Source organism: Theropithecus gelada, chromosome 14 (assembly GCF_003255815.1).
Source record: "Theropithecus gelada isolate Dixy chromosome 14, Tgel_1.0, whole genome shotgun sequence".
Lineage (NCBI taxonomy): Eukaryota > Metazoa > Chordata > Mammalia > Primates > Cercopithecidae > Theropithecus > Theropithecus gelada.
In genome coordinates, this window is record NC_037682.1 from 99,775,243 (window position 1) to 99,799,424 (window position 24,182).

Genomic DNA, 24,182 nt, shown 5'->3' on the forward strand with positions numbered 1-24,182 from the left:
GGGCATGGTGGTGGGCACCTGTAATCCTGGCTGCTCAGGAGGCTGAGGCAGGAGAATGGCTTGAACCCGAGAGGCGGAGTTTGCAGTGAGCCAGGATGGCACCATTGCACTCCAGCCTGGGGGACAAGACCAAAACTCCATCTCAAACTAAAGAAAAATTTGTATCAGGAAAATGAAATCGAGATACAAATTCTTTACTGCTTAGGAAGAATTCATGTATAGTTTTGTTTAAATGCATGATGGTATATATATCATCATTATGGAATGTAGGTTATATTGGATACATTTTAAAGAGTGAATGGCCGGGCGCGGTGGCTCAAGCCTGTAATCCCAGCACTTTGGGAGGCCGAGACGGGCGGATCACGAGGTCAGGAGATCGAGACCATCCTGGCTAACACGGTGAAACCCCGTCTCTACTAAAAATACAAAAACTTAGCCGGGCGTGGCGGCGGGCGCCTGTAGTCCCAGCTACTCCGGAGGCTGAGGCAGGAGAATGGCGTGAACCCGGGAGGCGGAGCTTGCAGTGAGCTGAGATCCGGCGACTGCACTCCAGCCTGGGTGACAGAGCGAGACTCCGTCTCAAAAAAAAAAAAAAAAAAAAAGAGTGAAATAACCGTTTTAATATAGTAATCATAAAAGTTTTAAATGTTAACATAAGTTTCCAAGAATTTAACAGTTTTTCAAAAGTATTTTAACAGATTTCTGAACAAAATATTTTAATTATCATTGCCAAGGTCAGCACTAGGGTGAGGCAAGAAGGCACCTAGAGTGCAAAATTGAAGGAGATTCTTACTCTCAGGGTTCTGCAAGTACAACATCAGCACTTAGGGGTACCTAACAGTGAGTGCCTCCCTAAATTAGGCACCCTAGGATGCTTGCTCATCCTAGTTCCAAACCTGGTCACTAGATTATTTAACATAAGAAATTCGCATGTGAATAATTGGCTTTAGAAAAAAATAATTGCAAACATCAATCATTTTTCCATCAACTGCTTTTAATTTGTTTTTTAGGGTGGGATTAAAAACTCAGCCTGAATCAAAATGCCCTGAGCTGCTTGCCAATTACTGTGACATGTTGCTAAGAAAAACACCATTAAGCAAAAAACTAACCTCCGAAGAGATTGAAGCAAAGCTTAAAGAAGTGGTACATAATGTTTTGTATTTCAACTTTCAAAACTACCTTACTTTGAATTTGTGTTTTGCTTACAGGACTTCCTGTGATAGTATCAATTTAAAAATGTATTATGTGTAAAGAACTAGTGTTATGAAGTTTTACAGTGCAAGACCTCTAAGGGGGGTTATTTTTCTTTCCGAAAATGTTTATTCTACAGCTTCTTGAAGGGAATACCATTTAATTCCTCTCCTTTCTTGATTATTTTTAGAAATTAAGTTCTGGCTACTAATACAAGACGTATCTTTCCAACAAATTTGGAATGATAGTTGAGAGATTGGGAATTTTTCACTCCTTCCTTTTGGTGAGAGTCCAAGATAGATAGCAAGGGATGAGTGAGAGGAGATTAAGTAGCTGCTTTCATCTTTGTCACCCAGTTGTTAGTGTAATGATATAAGCCCAGGAATACAAACAAGAAAAAAAAAATAAGATGTTGGGCAAGTGTAGACAGAAAGGCCCAGAGAGATAATTAGTGTCAGAAAAAAATGTGGAAAAGATAAGTAGAAGAGACACTTGCGGGGGGAGAAAAAAACATTGATTTTTTTTCATGTAAAGTATATCGTTGCATTTTATATAAAATCTAAAAAACTGATATTTAGAGCAACTACAATTTTATTTGGTTATAATCTCAATTTTGCTAACTTTTAAAGTAGTATATCAAGACTGGGTGTTTCTCAGAGATGGATAATTTAGTAGGCCTCTATCTATATGCTTATAAAAATTTCTGACTTGTGACAATTGGTGGATATAGGAAGGTCTAAATTCAAGAGATGACTAAGAGTATATAAGAACTGAAAGTAACTTTGTTTTTCATACAGCTCTTGGTACTTAAGTATGTACAGAACAAAGATGTTTTTATGAGGTATCATAAAGCTCATTTGACACGACGTCTTATATTAGACATCTCTGCCGATAGTGAAATTGAAGAAAACATGGTAGAGTGGCTAAGAGTAAGTAAATTTAAAAAAATATTTGGTTTTCTAATACATTGCATCATTTATATATGTGCTTAAGTAATACATTTCGGAGATATTGTTAATGTAAAAGAAGTAGGAAACATTTTATAAGAATATAGCATCAATTAGGCCAGACACAGTGGCTCGTACCTGTAATCCCAGTACTTTGGGAGGCCGAGGCAGGTGGATCACCTGAAGTCAAGAGTTCAAGACCAGCCTGGCCAACATGGCAAAACCCTGTCTCTACTGAAAATGCAAAAATTAACTGGATGTGCTGGTGCACTCCTGTGATTCCAGCTGCTTGGGAGACTGAGGCAGGAGAATCACTGGAACCCAGGAGATGGAGGTTGCAGTGAGCCGAGATCACGCCATTGCACTCCAGCTTGGGTGACAGAGCAAGACTGCATTTCAAAAAAAAAAGAATATAGCATCAATTATGTAAAATAAAGTGATATCTAATAAATGTTCTTAATACTTTTAGTAAAAGTGTCTTTGTTCTTGAGTTGTTTCTACTGTTTCACTCTCATTTGTACCTCAACTCTAGTTTAAACTGACCTTATTAATAAATAGACTACAGGGGCCAGGTGTAGTGGCTCACGCCTGTAATCCCAGCACTTTGGGAGGCCGAGACGGGCGGATCACGAGGTCAGGAGATCAAGACGATCCTGGCTAACATGGTGAAACCCCATCTCTACTAACAATACAAAAAAATTAACCAGGCGTGGTGGCGGGTGCCTGTAGTCCCAGCTACTTGGGAGGCTGAGGCAGGACAATGGTGTTAACCCCAGGGGGCGGAGCTTTCAGTGAGCCGAGATTGTGCCACTGCACCCCAGCCTGGGTGACAGAGCGAGACTCCATCTCAATAAATAAATAAATAAATAAGTAGACTATTACATCTTTAAGGTATTTTCAGGAATGAATGCTTAACTTTAGAGATGTTTATAAATAATAACAAATCTGTACAGCAAAAAGAACCTTTAAATGATGGCCTATTTAGGGAATCAATGCTGATTATAACTAAATTCCAATATAAAAATTTTTGAGTTTTTTTTGTTTTAATTATTAAAGTAAATGTCTTTCATTTCTGTGTATGTATCTCTCCATATATATATATATGGAGAGAGAGAGAGAGTGCGAGCGAGCACACACAAGAGAGACCTACAGATATTTTAACTTACAGATAGCCCTTTGCATGGCACTGTAGGATAGTAAAAATGACTGTGCTAACTGAAACTGCTTAGTAGGAAAATGAATGATTATTCTGTGACTTTTAAAAACTACTGTCAAAAGACTCAAAACTCTTACTGTCACTTATAAATATATAGGAAAAAGGGAAAAATAGCAAAACTAATACGTATTTACTACGAGAAACCTTTAGAGTTAAATTACTTTTTTCTTTCTTTCTTTTTTTATTTGGAGACAGAGTCTTTGCTGTGTTGCCCAGGCTGGATTGCAGTGGTGTGATCTTGACTCACTGAAACCTCCATCTCCCAGATTCAAGCAATTCTCCTGTCTCAGCCTCCTAAGTAGCTGGGACTACAGGCTTGCGCCATGACACCTGGCTAATTTTTGTATTTTTAGTAGAGACGGGGTTTTGCGTTTTGGCCAGGCTGGTCTTGAACTCCTGGGCTCAGGTGATCCTCCTGCCTCAGCCTCCCAAAGTACTGAGATTATAGACATGAGCCACCACGCCTGGCCTACGTTATTTCTTTGTTAAAAAAAAAAAAAATACCAAGACCCAACAGTAAAATGACAAATAAGGCCAGCCATGGTGGCTCATACCTGTAATCCCAGCACTCTGGGAGGCTGGGGTGGGGGGGCAGATGGCTTGTGCTTGGAGTTGGAGACGAGCCTGAGCAACGTGGTGAAACCCCATCTCTACAAAAAATACAAAAATTAGCTGGGCATGGTGACATGCACCTTAGTCCCAGGTGCTTGGGAGGCTGAGGTGGGAGGATCGCCTGAGCCTGTGAGGTGGAGGTTACAGTGAACAGAGATCATACCACTGTACTCCTGCCTGAGCAACAGGGTCAGGTCCTGTCTCCCTCACTCACACACACGCACAAGACAAATAATTAAAAGCAGGCAAAGGTTTGGAATTGACGTCTCTTCACAGAAGATACACAAATGGCCAATAAGTGCATGCAAAGATACTCAACATCATTAGCATTAGTGAAATGCAAGGAGAGGCTGGACTTGGTGGCTCCCGCTTATCCCAAATACTTTGGAAGGCTGGGGTGGGAGGATCGCATGAAGCCAGGAGTTAGAAACCACCCTGGGCAACATAACAATACTGAATCTCTACAGAAATTAGCTAGGCATGGTGATGTGTGCCTGTAGTTCTAGCTACTCGGGAGGCCGAGATGGGATGATCGCTTGAGCCCAGAAGTTCAAAGTTGTAATGAGCTGAGATCGTGCCACTGCACTGCAGCCTGGGCAACAGAGTGAAACCCTTTCTCAAAAACAAACAAAAAAACAAAGAGGTACTACTTTATTCCCACTGGGGTAGCTAAAATACAGACAGACAATAACAAATGTTAGTAAGGAAGAGGAGAAATTGGAACCTTCATAAGTTGCTAGTGGGGATATAAGATGGTGCAGCCACTTTGGAAAACTGTTGGGCAGTTCCTTAAAATGGTAAACAGAGTTGACCCAGCAATTTCGCTCTTAGGTAGTTCATTTGAAGAGAAATGAAAAACGTGTTTCATCTGAAAACTTGTAAACAAATGTTCATGGCAAGGTTACTAATAATAGTCAGAAAGTGGAAACATCCCAAAATGTCAGTGAGCTAATGAATAAAATGTGATTTGTCCATAGAATAGAATATTTTTTGTGATAAAAAGGAATGAAGTACCAATACATGCTACAATATTAGATGAACTTTGAAAACATAATGCTAAGCAAAAGAAGCCAATCCCAAAGACCATATCTTATGATTCCAGTAATATGAAGTGTCCAGAATAGGCAAATCCACAGATACAGACAGTAAATTAGTGACTTGCAGGAGTTGGGGCCAGGAGGGGAAATGAGGAGTGACTGTAAATAGTATGGGGTTTCTTTTTGGGGTGATGGAAATGTTCTAAAATTAGATAGTGGTGATAGTTGCACACCTCTGGGAATATGCTAAACTTTATTAAATCGTGTACTTTATCTTATTTTTATTTTTATTTTTTTTGAGACAGAGTCTCACTTTGTTGCCCAGGCTGGAGTGCAATGGTGCGATATCGGCTCACTGCAACTTTGGCCACCCGGGTTCAAGCAATTTTCCTACCTCAGCTTCCTGAGTAGCTGGGATTACAGGCGTGTGCCACCAAGCCCGGCTAATTTTTCTATTTTTAGTAAAGATGGGTTTCAGTGTGTTGGCCAGACTGGTCTCAACCTCCTGACTTCAGGTGATCCACCCACCTCGGCCTCCCAGAGTGCTGGGATTACAGGCGTGAGCCCGACCAAATTGTATACTTTAAAAGGGTAAATTTTATGGTAAATTATCTGACTCAGTAAAGCTGTTAATAAAGAGTAGTCTGAGACAGGGCGTGGTGGCTCATGCCTGTAATCCCAGCACTTTGGGAGGCCAAGGCGGGTGGATCACGAGATCAGGAGATCGAGACTATCCTGGCTAACCCAGTGAAACCCCGTCTCTACTAAAAATATTAAAAAATTAGCCCAGTGTAGTGGCGGGCGCCTGTAGTCCCAGCTACTCAGGAGACTGAGGCAGGAGAATGGCGTGAACCCAGGAGGCGGAACTTAAACAGTGAGCCAAGATCGCGCCACTGCACTCCAGCCTGGGCGACAGAGCAAGACTCTGCCTCAAAAAAAAAAAAGAAAAAAAGAGTAGTTTGAATAGCTCTTGCCTTCTTGTGTAACTTGACAGAGTAAGCATCTTTTCTTTGCCTTGGGGAGTTGTCATACCCCAGGTAATTTAGATCATCTAGCATTTTATCTTTTGGGCTCTCAGTGTCATGAAATACTGCAAATTCCTTTATAGCATTTTTGCCAGGATCACTTCCTCTAGGGTATCTTATCTTTTTTGTCACTCACCACTTTTATCTTTTATGTTGATAATTTGCCTTCACTAAGTTCCTCAACACTGGCATTATCAGCCTGACAACCACAGTCAGCTTTCTTCTGTAACTCCATTTTTGTTCTAGTTTACTTTCATTTCTAGCATTATCACTTTTCATTTCCTCAGTTTACTTTTGTCATCTTTGTGTGCCAATTATCTTGTTTGATTATTCTTTTTTGTAAGTTGTCATGTGGGTTTATTACTGGAAGCCAAGAATACAATGAAACTGCACACTTTGCTCTCTGTGGTTTAACTGAATAAACAAATGACTGATAGATTGTATTTACATTTTTTTAAATGTATTTATTTTATTTTTTTAACAAACAGGATCTTCTGTTGGCCAGGCTGGAGTGCAGTAACACAATCAGAGCTCAAACTCCTGGGCTCAAGCAGTCCACCCACCTCAGCTTTCCGAGTAGCTGGGACTATTGGCAGTATGCCACCATATCCCGCTAACTTTTAAAAATTTTTTGTAGTGATGGGGTCTCACTGTGTTGCCCAGGCTGGTCTTAAAATCCTGGCTTCAAGTGATCCTCCTGCCTCAGCCTCCCAAAGTGCTAGGATTACACACCATGCCAACTAATTGATTTTGAAAGACGTATTATGATTAGTCACTGTTATTTTTGTCATGATTTGTGGATCGAAGAACTAGAAATAAAGTTTTTACTTTATGCAGTTACACATTTATTATATGGTGTCAACTGAAAGTTGAGCTTTGTTCTTGGAGAATTGGTATTATGTAACTGCGCTGTGGTAACTGAAATTCATACATACTAAAATTGCATAAAGCAGGGACCCCTTATAATACCGTATTTTGTTTCTAAGAGCAAATTTCATAGGTATTAGACAATAAAATTCTAATAAATAAGAGAGAAAAATTTTGTATTAAAACATCTAAGACTTAGTTTTTTCATTAAAATTTTTCCCAGTAGTATATCAGATTATGTATTTATTACCTCTTCCGTCTTTGATTTTTATAGGAAGTTGGTATGCCAGCGGATTATGTAAACAAGCTTGCTAGAATGTTTCAGGACATAAAAGTATCTGAAGATTTGAACCAAGCTTTTAAGGAAATGCACAAAAATAATAAATTGGCATTACCAGGTATTATTTTATAATTACATATATATTTTTTAAACTTAGAAAAAAGAATATCTTTGTTTTCCAGTAAATTAAAAATAAACCTCAGCAGTAATAGATCGAAAGATGTTATGAAGTCCATTTCCTTGGAGACAGCTATCAAAGCAGTGTGTTAGATTTGCAGATCTTTATTTCAAAACAAAAGGACACTTTTAACAAAATCTTTATAGTCTTACTGATTTTTCACCCAAAGTTACCCTGTATTTATTTTGAATTTTATCCATTGTTAAGATAATTTACATTATATTCCTGATATTGTTCTCTATAGCTGATTCAGTTAATATAAAAATTCTGAATGCTGGTGCCTGGTCAAGAAGTTCTGAGAAAGTCTTTGTCTCACTTCCTACTGAACTGGAGGACCTGATACCAGAAGTAGAAGAATTCTACAAAAAAAATCATAGTGGCAGAAAATTACATTGGCATCATCTCATGTCAAATGGAATTGTAAGTAGATAGTGTGTTTGTTACTTCAGCTTTCAGTTTGGATGAAATTAGCAGGACTCCACAGAAGAATTGCTTAAACAAAATAGATTTTCGCCTCTCTCATGTGTAAAAGTTTGAGCAGAAATAGTGAAATTTTTTCATGAAGTTGTTAGGGACATAGGCTTCTGCCCTTGTCCTCAGGATTCAACATGATCCCAGCTATCTCAGTCTTCCTGGCAACAAAAAGCAAAAGGTGAGGGTAGCTTATACCTTTCATTAGGGACAACTTCTAGAAGTTTCCTCTGTCATTTCCATTTGCATCACATTGGCCAGTACTCAGTCTCGTGGCCACATTTTGTTACATGGAAAGCTAGGAGATAAGCATGTATTCTGGGCAGTCATTAATGTCTTCTAAAATGTTTATTACTGTGAAAGCAAGAGTGGATATTGGAAGACAGCAGCCTTTTTCATATATAAATTCATGTCATAGATTCTTATTTATTAAAAATCTATTTTATCTATTGTAGATAACATTTAAGAATGAAGTTGGTCAGTATGATTTGGAGGTAACCACGTTTCAGCTCGCTGTGTTGTTTGCATGGAACCAAAGACCCAGAGAGAAAATCAGCTTTGAAAATCTTAAACTTGCAACTGAACTCCCTGATGCTGAACTTAGAAGGACTTTATGGGTTGGTTTATGTTTTTTTGTTTTTAAGATTGTATCCTCTCAAGTAGCAGGAAATATATGATTGGCTTGTAATATATTATTAAATTCATAACAGTTTCAAAAGGTCTTATCATGAAAAATAGAGGCCGGGCACAGTGGATCACGCCTGTAATCCCAGCACTTTGGGAGGCTGAGGTGGGCAGATCACTTGAGGTCAGGAGTTCAAGACCAGCCTAGTGAAACCCCATCTCTACTAAAAATACAAAAATTAGCTGGGTGTGGTGGCACGCGCCTATAATCCCAGCTACTTGGGAGGCTGAGGCAGGAGAATCGCTTGAATTCAGGAGGCGGAAGTTGCAGTGAGCCGAGATTGCGCCACTACACTCTAGCCCAGGCGACAGAGTCAGACTCCGTCTGGAAAAAAAAAAATATATATATATATATATAAAATATATGTATATATATAATTATGTATATTATTATATATATACATCCCCACATACTAGTGAGATATTTATGAAAAAAATAAATTGCCAATAGGCGGGTTAACAAGGCAGAAAAAAGTGCTTCAAAAAAAAGGAGAGGCCAGGAGCAGTGGCTCATGGCTGTGATCCCAGCACTTTGGGAGGCCAAGGTGGGAGGAGAGGATTGCTTGAACTGAGGGGTTTGCAACTAGCTAGGCAACATAGTGCAATCCCATCTCTAAAAACAAACAAAAAAAAATTAGCCAGCTTGGTGGCTGTATCCCCAGCCACTTGGAAGGCTGAAGTGGGAGGATTGCTTGAGCCCAGGAGGATGCAGTGAGCCACAATCATGCCACTGCACTCCAGCCTGGGCAACATGGTGAGACCCATCTCAAAAAAATTTTTTTTTAAAAAGAGAAAGATTGAGTTGGTATTTAAGTTTTACCTGTGAGGAACGTGACCAGCTATGTACTTTTGGTTTGTTTTTTTTTTTCTTTTTGAGACAGTTTCGCTCTTGTCACTCAGGCTGGAGTGCAATGGCACAATGTCAGCTCACTGCAACCTCCGCCTCCCAGGTTTAAGCAACTCTCCTGTATCAGCCTCCCAAGTAGCTGGAATTACAGGGATGTGCCCCTACATCCAGCTAATTATATATTTTTAGTAGAGATGGGGTTTCACCATGTTGGTCAGGCTGGTCTCAAACTCCTGACCTCAGGTAATTTGCCCGCCTCAGCCTCCCAAAGTGCTGGGATTAAAGGCCTGAGCCACCGTACCTCAGATACATACTTAATTTTTATACTGAGAATGTGTTCAGAGGTTTTATGATGACCAAAAATCTAAAAGCAAACTTTGGTCTGTTTGAGGACTTGTAGATTGTACTCATTATCCCCCTGCTCACAACTACATTTTATTCCTACTCCATAAACTTCTTAAAGTTCCAGTTTTTTTTTTTGAGACAGGCTTGCTTTGTCATCCAGGTTGGAGTTCAGTGGCGCAATCTCAGCTCACTACAACCTTCACCTCCCAGGTTCAAGCGATCCTCCCACCTCAGTCCCCCTAGTAGCTGGGACTACAGGGGCATGCCCCATGCCTGGCTAATTTTTGTATTTTCAGTAGAGACGGGGTTTCGCCATGTTGCCCAGGCTGGTTTCAAACTCCTGAGCTCAAGTAATCTGCCTGCCTCAGCTTCCCAAAGTGCTGGAATTACAGGCGTGAGCCACTGCACTTGGCCTGAAGTTCCAAAATTAATTATTACTTATGGAGGAAATAGCTGGTATATAACTGGCAGATGGTGTCTACTATGGTCCTGCGTGACCAATCCCAGTTTCTTGTCTTATTGTAAAGAGAGCATTTATTGCTTTCTCATAACCAACTCTTTTCACCTCCTCTCTTTCCTCATTATGCATTCAAATGTTATACTCATGGAAGTACCAAACATTTTAAGTTTGTGTGTTTGTAATCTTTTTCTTGCCTATGTTGATTATGTGGGAGAATTGATCTTAGTATTCCATACTGTTTATAGATGCTAATTGTTTTCTCCTTATTCTTCCTAGTCTTTAGTAGCTTTCCCAAAACTCAAACGGCAAGTTTTATTGTATGAACCTCAAGTCAACTCACCCAAAGACTTTACAGAAGGTACCCTCTTCTCAGTGAACCAGGAGTTCAGTTTAATGTAAGCTTGTTAGTTGATCTAAAATAACACCTTGTTTGAATTTTAGCACTTTGTTTTTTGCAAAATAATTACTTTCCTTACATTATATTTAAAACATAATTATATACTGTCATCACTCTAAACTTACGTCATTTAGTTGTTTATGGAAAATATTAATCAGATGTTTACTACTTCACTATATTTTTCATTGATACATTTTTGGTCTCTGACATTATACTATGTTGCATTTCGTCTTTCAGGTTGATATCCTTTTGTGCTATAAAGCAACTTTATTCAGACAAAGCTTTTTGTTTATTTGTTTTTGTTAAGACCCGGTTAGGGCCAGGCGCGGTGGCTCAAGCCTGTAATCCCAGCACTTTGGGAGGCCGAGACGGGTGGATCACAAGGTCAGGAGATCGAGACCATCCTGGCTAACACGATGAAACCCCGTCTCTACTAAAAAATACAAAAAACTAGCCGGGCGAGGTGGTGGGCGCCTGTAGTCCCAGCTACTCGGGAGGCTGAGGCAGGAGAATGGCGTGAACCCGGGAGGCGGAGCTTGCAGTGAGCTGAGATCCGGCCACTGCACTCCAGCCTGGGCGACAGAGCGAGACTCCGTCTCAAAAAAAAAAAAAAGACCCGGTTAGGCAATAACACTGAATCATAACCCATATGTCTTCAATAGCTAGTCACTTTCATGGCAATATGAAATATTAACTTTGTTTTTACAGAGAACATAATCACTCATTTTATTAACAGGTTATCTTGTTTAAGGAAAATAGAGTTTGTTTTAAAGCAATATGTAGGTTGTCATTTTTCCTTTAAACAGTTCTGATATTTTTGAATATTTTAAAATCTTTTCTCTCAGACATTGTTGCTATAATAGGATTTTTAAAGTGTTTTTTGCCATAAAAGATTTGATTCAATTCTTTTTGTAGAAAAAATGCAAAGGTTCAGAAAAGGGGCAAAATCAACTTGATTGGACGTTTGCAGCTCACTACAGAAAGGATGAGAGAAGAAGAGAATGAAGGAATAGTTCAACTACGAATACTAAGAACCCAGGTTTGTAATATTGACAGAATGTCTGAAGTTTAAAAAAAAACCTTAGTTTTTTTTTGTTTTTTAAATTTTGAATTTAAAAGCATGTAGGGGCCAAGTGCGGTGGCTCACGCATGTAATCCCAACACTTTGGGAGGCTGAGACAGGAGGATCTCTTGGGCAACAAAGTGAGATCTTTTCTCAATCAGTTTTTTTAAAATATATTAAAAATTTCCATTCCATTCCAGTTGGAATATGAATTCCAGTTTCATATTGCATTATAATGTGAAATTGGGAAACTTACTTAGAACCAAAAACGTTCTCTAATATTCATTTATTCTTTTAAAAATAGCTTAAAACTAGGATTAAGATCTTCTGAATGTAATAAGTAACACCTATGTATGATTGTTTTAACTTTAGAAATAGTCCTTTTAAAACCAAATCTTTCAACTTTTACTATTTTCATTTAATACTGTTTGAAACTTTTGGCCAGTGTCCTTTTTTTTTCTGTTTTTTTGTTTGTTTGTTTGTTTTTTGAGACAGGGTCTCAGTCTGTTGCCCAGGCTAGAGTGCAGTGGCACCATCTCAACCCACTGCAGCCTCAACTCCCTGGGCTCGAAGGAGTTTCCCACCTCTGCCTCCTGATTAGCTGGGACCACAGGCGTACGCCACCACACTCAGCTAGTTTGTATTTTTAGTGGAGACAGGGTTTCGCCATGTTGCCCAGGCTGGTCTTGAACTCCTAGGCTCAAGCGATATGCCTGTCTTGGCCTCCCAAAGTGCTAGGATTACAGGTGTGAGCCACTGTGCCCAGCCCACTGTACTTTTTAAAATATGTAACAAGACGAAAAGATTAAAAATGCTTATTACCTATAGATCATGTAATACGATGATGTAGCAGAGAAAAGATGAATAAAAACCACTTGCATTTCTATGTAGCAGTAAATAAAAGGAAAATAAGAAAAATTCATACACATTTTTTAAAAACTACTGTGTAGGAACTGTATGAAGAGAGTGGCCCTTTACTGGGAAATTTAGGAGAGTTGAATAAATAGAAAGGTTGAGCTCTTTTTTGTTGCTACAATTTTTAGTTGTAATTTAGACACAATGAAATGTATCTTTCAAAGTATAATTTTCAGTGAGTTGTGATAAATATATATACCTGTGTGAACATAACCAGGCATGATGTGAACATAGCCAGGCATGGTGGCATGTGCCTGTGGTCCCAGCTACTCAGGGAGCTGAGGCAGGAGGATCGCTTGAGCCTGGAAGGCAGAGGTTGCAGTGAGCTGAGATTGCACCACTGCACTCCAGCCTGGGTGACAGAGTGAGACCTTGTCTCAAAAAAATAGAAAAATAGGCCAGGCGCAGTGGCTCACGCCTGTAATCCCAATGCTTTGGGAGGCTGAGGCGGGTGGATCACGAGGCCAGGAGATCGAGACCATCCTGACCAACATGATGAAACCCCGTCTCTACTAAAATACAAAATATTAGCCGGGCATGGTGGTGCATGCCTGTAGTCCCAGCTGCCCAGGAGGCTGAGGGAGTGGAATCTCCTGAACCCGGGAGGCGGAGGTTGCAGTGAGCCGAGATCGCACCACTGCACTCCAACCTGGCGACAGAGCAAGACTCCATCTAAAAAAATAAAATAAAATAAAAAAGAGTTGAAATGTATAAGCGGATGTATTGATACTATAAGATGTACAGAGAAATTGAGGTCCTTTTGTCTTAATGTGACCCATAATTATGTACAATCCAATAATCTAAGCTGTCTTTAGGTAATGCTCAGACTTTATTTCCTCCTGATCCTACTCCACTCATCCCCATTGATTGTTATTTGCATAGGTGGCATCTGGATATATTGAGGTTGAGAGGGATTTGCTTGACTGGTAATGGCAGTGAAGGGAGCGTCATATCTTTGCAGTTATGACAGTGTCCTGGATTGTTGGTTTTGGCAGCTGTGAAGTAGTTTATCATCTTTGGGAATTTGGCTTTCTGTTGGTAACTGCTGCTGTTGTCTATAGCAGATGAATTTATGGTTCATTCTTTTTCTAGTTATTAAGGACCCTGTGGCCTCTTCCTTGCTGTCTTTCCCCTGCTCTTACTGAGCTCTTGAAGGCTCTGAGACTCCACTACATCTTATGTGTGGCTCCTTGGCCTACATGGCACAGTGTCATTATTCTCTGCAGAATAATGGCAGGATCACCTTACCCTGTCATTAAAGGCCCTGTGGCAGGTCCATTAGCTCGAAACTCTTGCTGTCACACGTGGGAACTGAGGGAGAGTCAGAAGTGCAGATTATTTCCATCATACTATGCTACTCTTTAAGTGACCTCCAGCATATCAAATGGGGACCAGGGCCAGTGTCCCTCTGCTCTGTTTTCCCCTTAGGTTATCTAACTACCACCTTCACATCTACCTAAGGAGAAATTGGGATGTTTACAAATGCCTCTGCTTTTCCTCCGGGTTCCTGTAATCTTCAAGTGCCTGAAGGAACAGACTTTCCTTCTTCCTTCTTCTTCTCTGAACCCCTGACATAAATCCCAATTTATGATGATCAGGAGCCTGGTATCTGAATACCATCCAGGGTGAGAGGAATTCACTTGACCTTCTGGTGTCAGTGAAGGGGGTCATCATCTCTTTTATTTATTTTTGTTTTGTTTTTTGAGATGGGGTCTTGCCCTGTTGCCCAGGCTGGAGTGGAATGGCACGATCTTGGCTCACTACAACCTCCGCCTCCCAGGTTCAAACAATTCTCCTGCCTCAGACTCCCGAGTAGCTGGGATTAGAGGTGCTCGACACCACGCCAAGCTATTTTTTGTATTTTTAGTAGAGACGGGTTTCACCATGTTGGCCAGGCTGGTCTCGAACTCCTGACTTTGTGATCCACTCGCCTTGGCCTCCTAAAGTGCTGGGATTACAGGCATGAGCCACCGCGCCTGGCCTGTTTTTCTGGTTTTTTTGAGACAGGGTCTCACTCTGTCACCCAGGCTGGAGTGCAGTGGTGCAATCTCAGCTCACTGCAATCTCTGCCTTCTAGGCTCAAGCGATCCTGCCTCAGCCCCCTGAGTAGCTGGGCCCACAGGTACATGCCACCATGCCCAGCTAATGTTTTTTGTATATTTTGTAGAGATGGGGTTTCACCATGTTGCCCAGACTGGTCTCAAACTCCACAACTCAAACAATCCGCCCCCCTCAACTTCCCAAATTGCTGGGATTACAGGCATGAGCCACCCTCCCCGGCTGGTTATCGTATCTGTACAGGGGAAGTTGAAGGAATTTTTTCTCTTACTGAATAGTGCCTGACTCCCAAGTCTGTTGATTTGCAGCAAAATTATGTTTTTAAATGTTAAAAGCAAATGTTACTTCTTTTTCTATTTTGACATTTCTTTTACAGCAAACTCTAATCTGTGCTAAGAGATAGATGCCTTTTGTTTTGGAGACAGGGTCTCAGGCTGGAGTGCAGTGGTGCGATCTCAGCTTACTGCAACCTCCACCTCCCAGGCTCAAGCAATCCTCTTTCTTCAGCCTCCTGAATAGCTGGGACCACAGACACACGCCACCATGCCCGGCTAACTTTTGTATTTTTTATAGAGATGGGGTTTTGCCATGTTGCCCAGGCTGGTCTCAAATTCCTGGACTCAAGCAATCCACCCACAGCAACCTCCCAAAGTGCTAGGATCACACACATAAGCCACCACACCCAGCATACAGATGCCTTTTGTTGGGTAAAGAGAGAGCTTGTGCTGGAAAATTAAAAGAGAAAATATTTAATGATTTTCTAGTAACTCTTATTGTAAACCTAACAGTAATTAAGGAAATCATCAAGAAAAATTTTGATAAAATGACCTAGATGAAAAAGATTATTTCTTTAGAAACTTAAAAACTACTGGGCATTGTGGCTAACACCTATAATCCTAGCACTTTGGGAGACCAGGGCAGGGGATTATTTGAGGCTGGGGGTTCAAGACTAACCTGGCCAACATAGCAAAACTTTGTCTCTGTATTTAAAGAGAAGGGGAAAAAAAAAAAAACCTTAAAAACATTTAATTGAGTCAATATAAACTGAAGATAATATTTGTAGCATATAATATAATTAATCTGGTAAATATATATAAAGAATGCTACTTAATGACTTTTAAAACAGACCCCAACTGACCTGTACTACTACACAAAGAAATAACTGAATACAAGGGAAAATTTTGGTGTAAGGAGTTTGTTATATTTTAATTAACGTTTAACATGATACCAGGTTATATACGTATTGTTTTCACAGGTAAGATGACTTTTAAGAATGTGAATGGTATGGGAAAAAAGAAATTGAAGGAAATAATATTAAAACATTAGGTGCAGTTTTCTTGCAGCAGAAGTAATTTTGCTTTTCCTTATTTTTCAAAATGTCTATAATCAGATTTTTTAAAAATACATACTTTACGTTCTGGGATACACGTGCAGAATGTGCAGCTTTGTTACATGGGTATACACGTGTCATAGTGGTTTGCTGCACCTATCAACCTGTCATCTACATGAGGTATTTCTCCCAATGCTGTCCCTCCCCTAGCCCCCCATCCCAGTAAGCAGATTTTCTTTTATGGGGAATTAAAAAACAAAAGATGTTTTTATTTGTGAAGTAAAAGATACTGGTCTCAAGATTAATCCCCTAGTGATTGTTATCCATTTGGGTAGATGTTGGATAGAGGATTAATATGCATAAAAAGTCATTTTTCAGTTTGTTGTACTTAAAATAAATTTCATATATTAATGCACTTTTATTTTTATTTTTTCTTTTAGGAAGCTATCATACAAATAATGAAAATGAGAAAGAAAATTAGTAATGCTCAGCTGCAGACTGAATTAGTAGAAATTTTGAAAAACATGTTCTTGCCACAAAAGAAAATGATAAAAGAGCAAATAGAGTGGCTAATAGAGCACAAATACATCAGAAGAGATGAATCTGATATCAACACTTTCATATATATGGCATAAGTTTGAATATCATGGACAATATTTAGAACCCAAATTTTGGAGTGCTTGGGCAGAAAGTTGTAAAGTTTGTGCTGGAGAAAGGTTTATTTGGACTTTGATTACATAAATATTAAAATCTCTGCCTTACCTTACAGAAACAACTATATTTTGCCAATCACATTAGTTAGCATGATGGCATTCCCTTCATGTTGCACACTCTAACAGCATGCTGTTTTGTGGAGAAACTTGCATTCATGAAGAGCCCATTATCAACTTTTAAAAGTGAATTTGATTTGTACCCACCAGGAGAAATACAGTTGGGAAGGGTGAGGGCGGGGTTCTTGTTGCTTTTTTCTCTTTTTTCCTCTCTTAAAAAATGTACTTGCACAAGGAAGGATCTTCAGATATTCATGCACTGAAAAATGCTGTTATCTTTTGTTTTTAAAAAATGCAATTAAAACTAGAAATAGCACTCTTGGTTTCTTTTGATAAAAAGAGTGAGCTGGTCAATGCAACATTGGGAAAGGGCAGATGTAGGTGAGAAGTTAAGTATTTAATAGTATCAAATTGTTCAAACATTGCTCAGTATAATAACTGGATTTTAATGGTGACCTAAAAATGGTATTAAATATTTTCAACTTTCAAATGTTGGTTTTCTTTAAACAGGAGACTGCTATTTTAGTTGTTGTTCAATGATAAGGAGTTGTTGTTTTGTTTTGTTTTGTTTTTTTAATATGGCTGGAGAGCTTGTTTTGAAAAGTGAAGCTTATATTAATTGTTGCTTCAATTGTTTAAAAAAATTTATGGAGATAGGTAGGTCATTATGATTGCAGAGTCAAAATAGCAAAACAAAAATATTAAGTGTGTTTACTAAACATACTGTGTGTTTACTAACACACTTAATATTTATATACCTAATATTTATTATGCCATATCTGAATTTATTAAAAACACCACAGAAATCTTCTGCTCTGATATAGTTATGTAACTGATCTCTTAATCTGTAGCATAGAAGTATTTTGGTATTTTAAGGTCTCATGATTAGGGATTTGTAGCCTCAGGTTTGAATCAGTCACCTAGGGGTAAGAGAAAAACCACAACATAAGACCTGAAAAACAGAAGCAAAATTGTTGCACTCTTAATACGAGCAGTAAACTTGCCAAATATATGTACATATATATTTATATATTTTAAAAATAAACATTTTTTAAATCATCAGAAGGCAACATTTACCATGTTCCTTTCAGTCTATCCAAAGTAGCAACTTAACTAGTTGCTGGCAACTGAATATCCAGAGTAGTGGAAATTTTAGGACTTGAGGACGTGAACAACTTAAAAGAGAAAATTATCCCCCTTGGGGAAAGAATGGCTCAACTTGGGTTTTTATTCATTGTGGTGCACGTTTCAAATTTTCTTGCAAATTATTTTATATCTTGTTTGATATTAAGTAATATTTTTAAAGTATGGTTTTTGAAGATAGTAGGAAATGGAGTACAGAAAGACATACAGTGTTATGTTACAGTGGAGTGCTTTCAAGAGCATTTCATGGGATCTGTCCCCATCCCAAGAGGCTTTGTGAACTGCCTGCGGAATGGAAGGAAAGCAATTGAAAACATTTAGAGTTTTGCTGAGTATAGTCAAATGCCTGTTCTGAAACTCATAGGAAATTGGAATTTTGTTTAAAATTTTACACTTCATCTTTAAGGGAGCAAATGTCAATTATTAGACCGAGCATATTGTGAAGAATTAAACTAAAATTAGTGCTCACAGTTTTCTCTAATTAGGTGACTGTTCATAATGGGTATATTTGAAATTTAGAAGAAATAATTTTGTAGTAATTGTGGCCCTTATGTTTAACAGATAATTCAGCATTGGCGTATTTGCTTGTCCCAATACAAGAATGCCAAAGGAGGAAACAATAGGAGGAAAAATTGTAGTCCATTTAAAAAATTTAGGTGTGTTGTTTTAAACCATAATTGTTCTCAGAACTTTTTTGGAACTTCTAATTTTGGGTCATTTAATTTAAGAATGAGAGTCATGATGTTTTGATATATGAAGGCGAATTTAATGCAAAAGTAGGTAACACTAAATTCATAGCAAAGTTTTTAATTAAATTTTATAAATTTTTAATAGCCAATTATGTCCTAATTGTATTTTGGGGAATGAACAGCAGCAAATACTGTAAACGTGCAGTTTTTTTTTTTTTTTTTGGGTTATGTATACAAAAGTTTAACTACTTTTTGGTGTTCATGAAAACCATTTAGTTGACCAGGTGCCTATGCCATTGTTCAGTTTTCTTTAACAACAGATTTGCAAATTAAAAAAAAAAAAGAAAAAAAAAATCTTACCAGCAGTTTGTAAAGGTCTGGAATCACAGTTGGCATCCTTTATTCAGGTCTCTTCTCTCCAGTGTGCACTTAAAATTGGTGCCGAGCAGGGATAAAACCTGCAGTTAAGGGAAAAGAAAATCCAGCCTCCCTCTCCAAAAAAAAAAAAAATACATTTAATTGTTAAAAATTAGTGGTATGGGCTGGGCGCGGTGGCTCAAGCCTGTAATCCCAGCACTTTGGGAGGCCGAGACGGGCGGATCATGAGGTCAGGAGATCGAGACCATCCTGGCTAACACAGTGAAACCCCGTCTCTACTAAAATACAAAAAAAAATTAGCCGGGCGAGGTGGCGGGCGCCTGTACTCCCAGCTACTTGGGAGGCTGAGGCAGGAGAATGGCGTGAACCCGGGAGGCGGGGCTTGCAGTGAGCTGAGATCCGGCCGTTGCACTCCAGCCTGGGCGACAGAGCGAGACTCCGTCTCAAAAAAAAAAAAAAAAAAAAAAAAAATTAGTGGTATGGCAGTAAGACACTTCGGAGGCTGTCTTAAGCTCTGAATACCCATCTTCTAGTTCAAAGACAGAGACACTCCATCTGGGAAATGTTAACTTGTGTTGCCATCTCATTGCCACAGTAAGTAGACATAAGACAAAGTTTAGGAAGTGAAAATATAGAACAATTGTGATGGTCACAATGAGATAAATATTAGAATATTACTATTCCAGTGATTAAATGAGGATCTTGAAAGAAATTCTGAAGTCTTCCAATTTTTACATTTATTGGAGGGGTCCCTGAGTTCTGTCAACTTTTTTATTTAAGTCTCTCGCTCTTATTTTGTGCATAAATGTTAAACCTTCCAAAAATGAAATGTTAGCTTTCTTTGTTTTACTTTTTATTAAATTAAATAGAAAATATGACCTGAGTAGTTTAAAAAGTATTTTGCATTATTTGCAGTAAGATATCTCTAGCACTGCTCAAAGGGCAAATTTTAACACTTCAGTCTGGGTGAAAGATTTGCTAGTTTTACAGAAAGATTTGCTGTCTTAAACTCAAGCTGGTTTTTCTATTCTCATGTAAATGACTGGGATGCTGTCTTATAAATTCTTCCAAGGTCATGTTTGTGAAATAAACATTACATGAGAGCTTTCCTGTCATCTACACTATATGTTGTCTGGAGTGTTGAACAAATTTAGTTTCTAAGTTGTAATCTATCCTCATATGGTCTATACGATTTTGAATGTGTGCCACTACATACTGAGATGATAATGCTGTACAATTTTAAGTAGTAGCAGTTTCTGTATGCAGTAGGCTGAAATATTTTGATGAACTGCTTAATTTTTGGATTTTATTTTTTAAGTTGTATAATTTATTTTCTTGCAAAATAAAAATGTAATATAAAAGCTTTTACCTATCCAGAAAATGTTGATGTTCTACTATAAAATAGTTTCAAAGAGTTTAATTAAAATTTTTATAGTAGGTATATTTTTAAATTTCAAGGTAAATTAATAAATCTCAGCCAGCCTTATTTTAATCAGAAATATGAAAAGTAATCCACTTATTTATATTAGACTTCAAATTCTAATTCAAAATGAGAGCAGTCAGGAATGTAGCTTTTCCACTGATGATAGCATGTGTGGCTGTATGCCTGGAAGAGGTTAAAAAAAAAAAATACTCCAACCTGAAAATGATTAATATATTCATCAACTTAGATAGGCTTTGTCATAACAAAATTCAAATTTTATAGCAGATAAAAGTAAAAAATGGGCCAGGCACCGTGACTCAACGCATCTAATCCCAGCACTTTGGGAGGCCAAGGTGGATGGATCACCTGAAGTCAGGAGTTTGAGACCAGCCTGGCAAACATGGTGAAACCCCGTCTCTACTAAAAATACAAAAATTAGCCAGGCATAGTAGCGCACGCCTGGGAAGGCTAAGGCAGAATCACTTGAACCTGGGAGGCGGAGCTTGCCGTGAGCCGAGATTGTGCCACTGCACTCCAGCCTGGGTGACAGAATGAGACTCTGTCTCAAAAAAAAAAAAAAAAATGTATTTCACATTTTGGATATATTTGAAAATTTGTGAAATACTTATTTTTAAACTAGAAATAGTTTAGCAATAAGGACAGATAATAGCGATTAGTTACTGATCAAGTGAACAATTTAATAATCAAAAAAAACTCTATAAGAAACTTGAATTGCATGCAGGGACTTAATTACACAGAGGAACTAAATTTAAATTTAAAAGATTTTAAAATTTAAAACTTATTTTAAAGTTTTAGAGAAATTAAAAATTTAAAAGAAATTTTGGGCCGGGCACAGTGGCTGACACCTGCAATCCCAGCATTTTGAGAAGCTGAGGCGGGCAGATCACTTGAGGTCAGGAGTTCAAGACCACCCTGACCAACATGGCAATACCCCATTTCTACTAAAAATATATACCTGTAATCCCAGCTACTTAGGAGACTGAGGCACGAGAATCGCTTGGGCCTGGGAGGTGGAGGTTGCAGCGAGCCGAGATCGCACCACTGTGCTCCAGCCTGGGCAACAGGGCCTGGTTCTCATTCATTCATTCATTCATTTGTTCATAAATAAATGTTATAGAGCTCCTTTATATTGAGGGATCATATCTCTTTCCTACTGTAGTAGTCAATAAATGTTTTGGACAGCTGGATGGAGGAACACATTTGACTTCATAATGACTCTAAACTCAACCTTGAACTTACACTGGCATTTGGGAGGTTGGGGTTGGGGGAGGAGTTGACTCAGAAATGAAGCTAGAAGAAGTATTTTTTCAGTGTAAAATTTCGTCTGAACCAAGAAACAGATTTCATTTAAACCAAGAAACTAAGCTTAAGGTTTTGGGCCCCTTACTTGTACAAGGCCCTGGGAGGGGGTGTCCTAGGAGTTATTTTTAATTTTGTATTATTTTTCTTAAAGAGGGTCCCCAAAATATCAAGTTGGATTAATCCCTGTTAAACCCGAATGTAAAAAGGGCACATAGTAGGATTGAATGAATGATAGCACATGTGCCTGAGAACATAGTTCAATATTTTAGGTTTTTTTTTTTTTTTGGAGATAGAGTTTCTCTCTGTCGCCTAGACTGGAGTGCAGTGGCACAATCGCAGCTTATTGCAGCCTTGAGCTCCTGGACTCCAGTGATCCTCCCACTTTAGCCTCCTGAGTAGCTGGGAACACAGGCACACGCCACCATGCCCAGGTAATTTTTGTTTTTTTATTTGCAGAGAGGAGGTCTCACTATGTTGCCCAGATTGGTTTCAAACTCCTGGGTTCAAGCAATCCTCCCTTGGCATCCAGGAGTGCCGGGATTACAGACATGAGCCACTGCACTCAGCCAATATTTTACATTTTAAGTGTGGAGACTTCATTTCCCATTCCCCATTCTGGGCTACACAGTTGAATATGGACTTTTCATGTCACTGAACTCCTGTTTTGACAGTGGACAATCCAGAGCAGGGTGACAGTTGAGATTGACAGTTGATGGTGAGAGTTGAAGAGTTCTAGACTTTTGTGAACATCTGATTAAGGCAAAATACATGCATATAAAAATATAAACAATTCCATATGTAAATATTAAGAGTTAACACACCCAAGCTTTAAAATCTTTTAATAGTGAGGCCGGGCACGGTGGCCCACGCCTGTAATCCCAGCACTTTGGGAGTCCGAGGTGGGCGGATCACGAGGTCAGGAGATAGAGACCATCCTGGCTAACACAGTGAAACCCCGTCTCTACTAAAAATACAAAACGATTAGCCGGGCGAGGTGGCGGGCACCTGTAGTCCCAGCTACTTGGGGGGCTGAGGCAGGAGAATGGGTTGAACCCAGGAGGCGGAGCTTGCAGTGAGCCGAGATCGCGCCACTGCCCTACAGCCTGGGCGATGCAGCGAGACTCTGTCTCAAAAAAAAAAAATCTTTAATAGTGATGTCCTAGAGTGAGTAAAATGAGTAACAGCTTCCTTTGTGGATTGGTCATGACCTAATTTCAGGAGTGCTGATCCAAACTTTGTCTGCTCTACTTATCTAGAGGAGAACGGAAGACTTCTCTGAGTGTTAATGGCTTCTTGCTATTTTAATAATAAAGGAAATAGAGTATTTCCTTTTTTCTTTAATTATGCTGTAATTACTGAGGCAGGCTGATACTGTTTAGATTTTTCTTCAGCAGTGGTTGATGGTCCAGGTGTGGTTCACACCTCTAATCCCAGCACTTTAGGAGACTGAAGCAGGAGGATCACTTGAAGCCAGGTTCAAGACCAGCCTGGGCAACATAGTGAGGCCCCCATCTCCACAAAAATGTAAAAATTAGCCAGGGGTGGTTGGTTGCACACACTTGTAGTCCCAGCTACTCAGGAGGCTGAGGCTCCACTCCAGCGAGCTGTGATTGTGCCACTGCCCTCCAGTCTAGGCAACAGAGTGAGACTGTGTCTTAAAAATAAGTGGAACTTGGGAATACTTTAACACGTTTTTTCCCACAGCTGTTAAATGTATAATTATTAATATTTTCCCCTACTCTACCTTATCTCCTAAATTCTCAGTAGATGATACTGCTTTGAAAAAATAAGTGGAGAAAATAAGGCCTTCAGGCATGAACTCTTAACTTGCCTTTTCTCCACCTGTAAACTTTACCTCTAATCATGTACATCTTCATCTGCCTGCCTGTCTCAGAGGAAGAGATGACCTCACTTGTTGCTCAAGACCAACTATTTTACCTTTTTCTGAATTCCATCCTCTCCTTCCGCTGTGTTTTACCCTATAAATATCTCCATCGCCTAAATATTTCAAACATTGTTCTTTTGGATTTTTTTTCTTCGCCTACTCCAGTGGTTCTCCATTTTGGTCCACAGACCAGCAGCATTGTCACTTGGGAGCTTGTTGGAAATGTAAGTTCTTGAGTTCCACCCTAGACCTACTCAATCAGAAACTTGTTCAGGTCAAGCCCCACAATCTGAATTTTAACAAGCCCTCTAGGTGATGCTGATGACAGTCAATTTTGAAAATCATTGGCCTATATACATATTGAAGTACCCACCATCCTTCAAAAAATTCCCTCGTCTTACCTCGGTCATGCTATGGCCTTATTTTCCCCCTTCCCTTCTCTGCTAAACGTGTTGGAAGAGCATTCCAGTCTTACTGTCTCTATATCTTTTTGAGATACGGTCTTGCTCTGTCACCCAGGCCAGACTAGAGCATAGTTTTGTGATCACAGCTCACTGCAACCTCTAGCATCTGGGCTCAAACAATGCTCTCGCCTCAGCCTCCCCAAGGAGCTGGGACCACAGGAACATGCCACCGTGCCTGGCTCTT

General features: G+C 39.2%; 1 protein-coding gene across 1 annotated transcript in view; it reads left to right on the forward strand.

Moving 5' to 3' along the window:
- The window catches only part of CUL5 (cullin 5), a 102,934-nt gene extending 86,243 nt beyond the window's left edge, over window positions 1-16,691 (forward strand). The window contains 8 exon segments of the mRNA XM_025357585.1: window positions 1,011-1,143; window positions 1,989-2,120; window positions 7,170-7,293; window positions 7,598-7,773; window positions 8,280-8,441; window positions 10,437-10,555; window positions 11,473-11,596; window positions 16,364-16,691. Coding sequence (XP_025213370.1) covers window positions 1,011-1,143; window positions 1,989-2,120; window positions 7,170-7,293; window positions 7,598-7,773; window positions 8,280-8,441; window positions 10,437-10,555; window positions 11,473-11,596; window positions 16,364-16,558 — 1,165 coding nt within the window. The 3' untranslated portion in view covers window positions 16,559-16,691.
- The last annotated feature ends 7,491 nt before the right edge of the window (window positions 16,692-24,182 follow it).